Here is a 9,302-nt window from a genome sequence, read left to right as displayed (position 1 = left end):
GAGGAACTCCCTCCCTGCTCTTGGGAATTCACGGCCACCCCAATAACTGCAAAGACACCAAACTTGATGTAACAGCAAAAGGTATATTTCAATCAACGCGTTGAGGTCACACTTCCAGCCTGTCCTACGCAGAGGCAAGCAGTGAAGTACGACCCCCACTTAGGGAAAAGATAGAGTTTTTATAGTAAGAACCGCAACCCAGGGAAACGAGGGGGAAATATCAAACACTATTCAGTTTGTCTTGTGGTTCATTTTGTTCCTGGTATCCAGGATGCATGGGCACACTGAGAACTCCCAACTCAAGCTCTCCTGGTATCCAGGGTGCACAGGCACGCTAACTTGAACTCTCAGCTCAAACCCTATTCAATTTATCTTATGGTCACTTTTTAGTTCCTGGTACCCATAGCACTTGGTCACGCTATCTTGAACTCCCAGCTCTGAACTCTATTCAATCTATCATCTATTTTGTCTTGTGGATAGCTAGTTTCCTAGGACCCAGAACGCAGAACAAGCTGATCTGCACTCTTGACTCCATCTGTGGAAAGTTTAAAATTTTTTAACCCTTTCACCTCCTCTCATCTGGAAGCCCAAGTTAGGGTGAAAAGCTAAGTCGTCTTGGGAGCTTGGTCCTGAGTCTCACAGAGGTGGCTGTGTGCTGCTCCACACAGAGCCTAGGCTACACCTCCAATCAGGAGGAGGGCGTGGGTGTGGTGGCACACACGTTCAATCCAGCTCTCAGGAAGCAGAGGCAAGCAGATCTCTAACTTTGCCCCTCCCGTCTAACCAGGTCTTAAAAGTGAGTTCCAAGCCAGCCAAGGCTATATAGTGATGCCTTGCCTTAAAATAATGTGGAAGAGGATGGGGATATAATAATTCATTTGACAGAATGCTTACAGAGCCCTGGGCCCCAGCATCACATAAAATAGGCACAGTGAGGAGGCATTCCAGAGGCAGAGACAAAAGAGTCAGAAGTTTAGAGGGGAAAGCAGGAAGATCAGAAGTTCAAGGTCATCCTCAACTATATATTCAGTTAGGGACCAGCCAGGGCTACATTGGATCCTGTCTCCAAAACCCACAAAAAATGGAGCCCTCTTCCCTAGTCTAACCTAGTTTAGAATATAGTTGTAGCCCTGCCCCAAAGCCATGTGCAATCCGGGCACATTGCATATGACGGATGTGAGCGATTGGGTACTCATGGGAGGGTCCGATAGCCCTCACCTCCATGATGGGATGAGACTTTCGCAACATGGAATTTTTAATTTTGTGCAGCTGAATTTCCCAAGATGGCAGGGGTTTTTTTTTGGCTCCAAGGACAGTCACACATAACAGGAAGAGAGACATTTCCCCTTGGAGAAAGGCCTAGAGGAAAGTCAGGGCCCAAGGAGAGGCTTAGAATGAAAGTACACTGCGTGGGCAGCCTGCCAATCCCCCCAGAACTGCTTTTTTGCATCCCAGGTGGGGCCTGGTAACCTATTCTAACATGCCACGCCCGTAGCCAAGAGATCCTTCACGGGGGTCACAACAAAATCAATACATCGGCTCCTTCCCTATGAACGCCAACTTTCTAACATAGGACCCACAACTTACCTACCCCTGGGATGGCACCATGCTAATTAACAAAAGGGTCTCTAAACCGTTGCTGTTCTACCCCAGGCCCCACTCTGGTGCGACCCTCAAGTGTCTACTGCCCCGGGGCCTTCGTGCAGTGCATGGCCTGGCCAGCCACACCCAGCAGCTCTGTCTAGGAGGTGTCTTAAGTTTGCTAAGATGCAAGATTTCCAGCACAGGAACATAGAGCATCTTGTTCACGTGTGTCCTCAGTGCACGTTACAGAATGCCCTAACATGAGGCTGTGCTGAGGGTCAGCTAACCTCGTCACATTTACTGAGCACCTACTATAGACATGGCCCCTGACTGGGTATAGAGTGCCCAGGGATGATCAGAGCAGACAAAACCCTTGATTCCCTAGAACTCACAACCTACACAGGCAGACAACAAAAGTTCAAGAAAGAAAATATCGAGGTAGAGATGGACAGACAGCAGGGCACAGAGGAAAGAGAGATGGACAGATCTGCAGGAGGGTCTGTGCTGCAGAGTCCTGCAGGAAGTCAGCCACTCGGAGTCTGGGAAGGAACACTACCGGGCAGAAGGAAGGCTGAGAGCTCCCGCACTGAGCTGTGTACTGGGTTTTTATTTGTTAATACAGGGCCTCCCTGTGTAACATAGATCAGGCTGGCCTTGAATTCACAGAGATTTGGGGTTAGAGGTGTATGCCACCACACATGACCTTTGTGGTTTTCAAGATTTATTTATATGTATGAGTGTCTTGCCTGTGTATGTACACCAAGTGAGCGCAGTACCCATGGAGCCCACAAGAGGGCATCAGAATCCCTGTACCACACATTGGTTTCAACTCTTAATTCTTTTTTTAAATGGAGTAGAGAAATGGCTCAGTGATTAAGAGCTCTTGCTGCCTTTGTTCCCAGCGCCAACATCGAGGCTCACCACCACCTGTAGCTCCAGTGCACACACAGTGCACAGAAACTTTAAGAGGAGAATGTGTCATCCTTAGTTCTTCCTTCCATAGTATGGTCCTGGGTATCAAGCTCAGGTCACCAGGCTTGTACCCCCTCAGCCATTTTGCTGACCCATTTTACTAATATTGTTTCCACATTGAGTTTTATATATAAACCCAGGAGAGAAGATACCGTGACTCTGCCCATTACAAGGAAGCTAAGGCACGGATGAAACTTGCCTTGCATATATGGCAAAATGGAGCATGGAACCAGGCAGCTCAAACAAGAGTTGGTGTTGTGCAGTTCTTTGGAGCCAAAGCACCTAAGATGCTTTCCAGCACACAGGCTCAAGACCCAGTGAGATTTGTTGAGTATTTACTATGTCCCTGGCACTATAGTGAGTGCCTTACCTACTCAACTCATTAAAAGATGGCAGCCATCAACACAGAGTAAGGAGAGACATTTTTGGCATCTCCAGACAGACCAAAGGCAGAGGTACAGATCTGCCTTCCCGCCTGACAGGTACAGCAGATGCTTGCCTTGGAGAGTGTCTCAGTGCTATCCCCTGTGGCCACACAAATGGGACTTCCATGTGCCACCCCTGAGCCCAAGGCCCCAACAATTCATAAGGTAATCCTCAGCTGCAGCTGGACCTGTCTCTCCAAGAATCTCCCCCAGCGGCCATGCAGACCACCCCCAAACCCAGGCCCTCTAGCCCAGTTCCCACTTCCTGGGATACACCTGTCCTGCTGACATCAGGGCAGGCATGCTGGAGCCACACAGACAGCTCCCTCTGCCAAGACAAGAAAGCAATGTCCCAATGGAGGGATCAGTGGTGCCTGAGCTCAAAGGTGGTGTCCCAAAGAAAACAGGAACAGGCTAGCTGCAGCTAAGGCCCGCCAACTTAGCTACAGAGCTGCTCCCAGGATGCAGCACTCCCAGGATGCAGCAGGGCGGTAGGAGAGAACACTCTGCTTTGTACAGTGCTCACTGCTTCAGTCCTCAGGCCCAGGAGTAAGAACTTTTCACTGCATCTCTGGAAGCTACGAAGATCTCTGCAGCGAAGACGATCTCAGCAGTGGTGGGCTGCATGGTACGTACATGGGTGCGACCAGAGTATTGTACAAACAATTCTGTGTAGCCTGGAGGCCTGTTCTGCATAGTCTACAGATGGTCTCCTCACTTTCTCCTCTCTGGGACATAGCTATAATGCCACGAGGAGGGCAAGCCCCAGCCAGATGTCCCACTGTGTCACATGCCAGACACACACTCAAGATGATTCCAGCCTGACTTCTGGGTTGGTGGGGACTGCTGAACCTGCTGGCTGGCAGAGTGTGAATTGTTTTTTTTGTTTGTTTGTTTGGTTTTGGTTTGCATTAGATGGGACAGAAGGTGTCCCCACATGGAACTTATGGGATAAACCAAGCCCCAGAGCTCCAGTGAGCATAGCTGGTACATTTAAAGCATAGTGAGTGTGAAGGAGAGGCCAGAACTCCCTGCTGCAGCCTTGAAGTAGACCATTCCTTGGCTCTTGGTTCACATCCAGGGTCTGGGCCAGGCCTGACACAGCTTTGACCTAAAGTTTATGAAAACAGTGCCACAAGTAGAAAGAGCTGCCATTGGCTCCCTGTCACATCTAGAGGTCTGCAGGCCAACGTTGTCCTTAGCACCTTCAGAGCCTCTAGGAAGCCCTGTTGGGGGTGGTGGGAAGACATGCTTTCTCACCAGGCTGGCCCTGGCCTGGACAGGCAGGCACTTGAATGCTTCAGTTCCCCACTCTGGCCTGGAATACTGAAGAGAATGCCTTCGGCCTCCTGGGTGAGCCCAAAGAAGGCAGCCCAGACCTATCTGCCAGCTCACAGCCACAGCACGGGGCTGTCTTCCTACCTGGTGCTGTGAGAGCCTAGAGCTGGTCTTGGAGCCTGCCGAGGAGCAAGACATGTGTCCATTCCTCATGTAGGCAGGGCCCAACTCTGAGCCTGCAGGGGCAGGGTGACAGGATGCAATGTTGACTCTCATGGGATATGGCCCACGGAAGAGCTGAGTCCACAGTACCCAGTTCAAGGTCCAGCGTGGTCAGTGTCCCCAGAGTACATGCTGTGGGAGATCAGGAGAGGCAGGTGACTCTGAGCTTCCAGAGAATCAGCCTTGACAGAGGAGTAGGGGATGTCACAATGTGGGAGACTGAAGGAGAGGCTGGAGGGCAATTACAACACAGGCCAGGGGAGAAAATGGACAGACACAGGGTGAGGGGACTATTGTCTTCATGTTGCTGGCAGGAAATGTATTAATTTCCTGTGAAGATGAAACAGCAGCAAGAAAGACATAAAGCTTCAAAGGAAGGACTTCCCAATGCCAAGGATGGGGATTATAGGAGACTGGCTCAGCCTGTTTCTCCCTGGTCTTTAAGTCTGACCCTAGGGAGGTTCCTTGGCCCAAGGAGACAATTTGGAGACAGGATAACTCCAGGTGACACATGGATCCAGGACACCCAACCAGCCTTACTTGATGCCCTTAGTCATCCCTCTTCACAAGGACAATGACCCAGATTGGGACACTGACCCAATGACCCAGGAATCCAGTTTCCCTCCTGGATTCCAACATGGTTACCTTGTCCAGGGTACAGCAGGGTCATCTCAGGCTGATCCGGGCATCCAGCTGCTGCAGGTGTTCCTGAACCCCAAAGGGGATAGTGGGTGTCCACATTCTGCAGAGGGGACATGGGACCCCAGGGCCAGGTTAGTGGAAGTGTGGTAGGAGGTTCGAGGACAAGCTGCCCACAAGCCCTACCTCCCACTCTGTCTAGAGCCTTAACCACACCCCATCTGGCAGGGCACGGACCCACATGGGGAGAACAGAATGTTAGGAGTGCCCCTTTCGGTCCCGATTTACTGTGTGATCTTGCAAACGTCTACTCTGCCTTATTCTCGTTCACTGTAAGACGGATCCTGTTATGGTTTCAGTTCAGTCCATCCTCCACAGGCTCATGTCCCCAGACTTGGGACACTAGTTTGAAAGCTGTGGCATCTTTAGGAGGCGGGGCCTGGCTGGCAGAAGTAGGTCACTATGGATGGATCTTTGAAGGTCATAGCCTGGACAGTTCTGGCAGCTAACTGCTCCCTGCCAGCATGTGAGGCGTGGCAGTCCAGCACAATAGACTGCACACCTTGTGACTGTGAGCACAGCTGCACCTCCCCCTTTCTTTTGCCTCTGTCAGGTGTTATGGTCACAACGAGAAAGGAATTAGAGATGCCACCATCTATCTGAGAAGGTGGGCACAACTGTGCACATCAAAGCCATCTGAAGGGCAGAAGGTGCTGGACATGAAACATCACTGCAGCTTAATGAGTTAAAGTTGGGCGCAGTACATGCATCTATAGGACTCACACTCAGGAGGCTGAGGCAGGGGAATTATGAGTTCAAGTGCAATTCTGTTTCAAAAACAAACAAAAGATGAATTTGCTTCTTTTTATGGTCTAAGAATGCCTGGATTAGGCAATTTCATATGATTCACCCTGATGAAATATTTATTGAGTATTTTCTGTGACAATGTTGTCCTAAAAGTTTAGGGTGGGGACATGGCTCAGGTGGTGGCCTTTTTGCCTAGTACACACCAAGTCACATGAAATTGCCACATGAAATTGGTTGTGGCAGTGCATACTTATAATTCCAGCACTTGGGGGACAGTCATCCTCATGAAACCCCACCCCATAACCGTTACAATTCTTGTCTGCAGGTATTACCATCTTCATCCCTGAGGCCAGCAGGCAAATCACTTGTCATCCCAGGATCAGGGACTTCTTGGCAGGTGTGGGATTTGAATTCTAGACACACACACATACTCCAGCTCTGGGGCAATGTGACTTACGCCAGTGTTTCCACCTGAGGGCACTTCTGAAGGCTGGAGGCCAGCTGCTGGGCACCAGCTGCCGTGAACTTGTTGAACTGGACACTGAAGAGAGAAACCCATCCTGAGGTGGGGTGACTCCCACCTCAACCCTTCTCACAATGCAGGTGGGAGATCCTCTGCCTCCCCAAATACCAGTCAGCCCCTACACTCACTCCATCACCCGCAGGGACACCATGTCCGGAAGTACTTGTGCCAGGCTCTTGGCTCCTGTGTCACAGATGCAGTTATTGTACAAGCTGCCGGCAACAGAGGAAGGAAGAGGGTTTGGGATGCTGGACCAGCTCAGGCCCAGTGATAGCCACCCTCAACTGAGATTACTGCTCCTATCTATCTATCTATCTATCTATCTATCTATCTATCTATCTATCTATCTACACACAAGGTCCCATGTATCCCCATACTGGCCTGAAACTTGGTATGTAGTCAAAGATGACCTTTAACTTCTGATTCTCCTGCCTCTACCACCTGGGTACTAGGATTACAGTGTACCATATCTAGTTTAATACAGTGTTGGAGATGAAATGAACCCCGGGCCTCATACATGCTAAGCAAGCACTCTGCCAACTGATCTACATCTCCAGGCAGGTCCTACTGCCCCATTTTACAGATGGACTAATTGAGGCCCAGAGAGTTGAGGCTGCTTATTTGTAATTCCACCGTGAGTTCAAGATATAACGGCATGGGGAGTAAGTTGTACACTGGGCTTGGTGGCTCAGGCCTATAATTCCAGCTACTTAGGAAACTGAGGCAGAGGGATTACAAGTTCAGGCCAGCCTAGGATACATGAGACCCTGTCTCAAATTAGAACTTTTTTTAAATGTTATTATATGTGTGTATGAGTGTTTTGCCTTTTTGTACTACTATGCTTCATATGGGTGTAGTGCCTGAGGAAGCCAGAAGAGGGATTCCCCTGGGACTGGAGTTTACAGATGGTTGTGAGCCACATGTGAGTGTTAGAAGTGGAGTCCAGGTTCTCTGTAAGAGCAGCCAGTGTTCTTAACTGCCGTCTCCATAGCCGCTCAAAAATAAAAAGTTAATTAGAAGGCTGGGGTTATAGCTCAGTAGTAGAATGGTTATCTGGTATACACGAAGCAGCTCTGGGCTCCACACTCAGTAAAACACAGACACACTCACCCCCAGGGAGGAAGAGAGGGAGGGAGGAGAGAGGGGACAGGGGAGGAGGAGAGGGAAAGAGATAAGGGAAGATGGGGAAAGAGGAAAGAGAGAGAAGAGAGGAGAGAAGGAAAAAGGGAGAGGGGAAAGACAGGGGAAAGAAGAGAGAAGGAAAAGGAGAGGGAGAGAGGTCTTTCTCAGCCCAAAGTATGGAGACTATAAGGGGAACAACTTCCCAGGTTCAAAGACATGCCTCTTTCTATCCACTCAATTTCCTACCCACACCGCTGATCATTTGTAGAATGGGTAGGAGGGGTCACTATAGGGAGAGCAGGTGGGTTCTTGCTGGTTTATGCTATGGCTACCTGTCAACCAGGTCTCACAGTGTGACACAGAAACTGCTGAGGGCCATATGAGACACCACAGAAAATGAGTGGTGTTGGCCACGGGAAGAAGAAAACCTGGGGACTCTGGGGACTTTGAAGTTGGAATGAATGTATTCACTATTATGAGATAGCCACAAACCATTTGTAAGTCCAGTCCCAGGGACCTACTGTCATCTCCTGGTCTCCGCCGGTACTGGTGCATTTGCCATACAAGGAGTATATGCAGACAAAACACACACACACACACACACACACACACACACACACACACAAATAATATTTTTTTAGAACTTTAAAGGAGGGAGCTAGCTGAGATCCAGCATGCACTGCTCTCTGCTTCCTGGCTACGGACACAATGGGACTGTTGCCTTCCCATTCCTGCCGCATGCTCTCTCACTATCATGGGCTCTACCTCACACCGTGAGCCCAAAGAACCCCTTCCTTCCTTAACTTGTCTTTGGTATCTGGTCACAGCAATAGTAGTTAGTATGCCTTCCTGGCCCACAGGCACCTGCTTATGTAACCAAGACTTTCCTGACCTCCAACGCTCTCCCCCCACCCCAGGCCAAGACACCCGTGTTAGGGAATACTGTATACTTAGCACAATCTAAGGGTGTTGGGTGGGTACCAAGTACATACATTATGAACTATGCAGGGCATAACTCATTCATCACACAGAGGGCCTGGGTGGAAGGATACAGGAGTAGCTACCTCAGTAGAGGTGGATAGAAGACAACTTTCCTAGAGCATGACCTAGGGAAGGAAATCCTTTCCCAGCTGGTAAGCCGAGAGCTGGGAGTGCTGAGCTGAATGACTGACTGGGGCTCTGGTCCAAACTCAGTTCCTCTCTCAGTCCCGGAGTACCAAAGACTTGCTGAAAGGAATTTAGAAGTTGGAGATGCTACACTGAGGTCTTCCAGAAGGTGGCAGTGTAAGCACTGGCTGGAGTAATGGTGGCCAGCCCAGAAGCCAGCACTGCAGGACTCTTCCACCAGTAAGGGCCAACCATCTACTGCTCACTAGAGACAGCACTGGGGTATGACACATGATCCATTGACATGGTTCATATTTTACAGATGAAGAAAGAGAGACTTGGAAGCAGCTAGTAAGCGACTTTCCCCAAGGCTGTGGTGATGTACACACACACACACACACACACACACACACACACACTCACCCCCTACCTCCCACCCCTGTCTCCCCAGCCCACTCAGCGGGGCACCTCACTCACCTCAGCCTTACGAGAGACTTGGCTAGGGCAGGCAGGGCTTCTGCAAGCTTGCAAGCACCCACATCAGTGATGCTGTTTTGGGACAGGCTAGGGGGATACAGGGAGAAAACGGTTCAGGACCCTTTCCCACTGGCTGGAAATGCACT

General features: G+C 50.0%; 1 protein-coding gene across 8 annotated transcripts in view; it reads right to left on the bottom strand.

Annotated features, from left to right (window-relative positions):
• Window positions 1-63: 63 nt before the first annotated feature.
• Window positions 64-9,302, bottom strand: part of Ciita (class II major histocompatibility complex transactivator) — a 49,177-nt gene continuing 39,938 nt past the window's right edge. For 7 of the 8 annotated variants that reach the window (XM_076937422.1, XM_034506639.2, XM_034506638.2 and 4 more), the window contains 5 exons: window positions 9,157-9,243; window positions 6,579-6,662; window positions 6,385-6,468; window positions 5,127-5,223; window positions 64-4,613 (listed from right to left, as the gene is read on the bottom strand). In XM_076937422.1, coding sequence (XP_076793537.1) covers window positions 5,148-5,223; window positions 6,385-6,468; window positions 6,579-6,662; window positions 9,157-9,243 — 331 coding nt within the window. In that variant the 3' untranslated portion in view covers window positions 64-4,613; window positions 5,127-5,147. Of the gene's footprint in view, window positions 4,664-5,126; window positions 5,224-6,384; window positions 6,469-6,578; window positions 6,663-9,156; window positions 9,244-9,302 lie in introns of all 8 variants that reach the window. The other variant, XM_076937421.1, reaches the window with a different exon arrangement.

This window comes from Arvicanthis niloticus, chromosome 6 (assembly GCF_011762505.2).
Source record: "Arvicanthis niloticus isolate mArvNil1 chromosome 6, mArvNil1.pat.X, whole genome shotgun sequence".
Lineage (NCBI taxonomy): Eukaryota > Metazoa > Chordata > Mammalia > Rodentia > Muridae > Arvicanthis > Arvicanthis niloticus.
The sequence above is the reverse complement of the archived record's forward strand: the minus strand, read 5'-3'. Positions and strand labels throughout refer to the sequence as shown.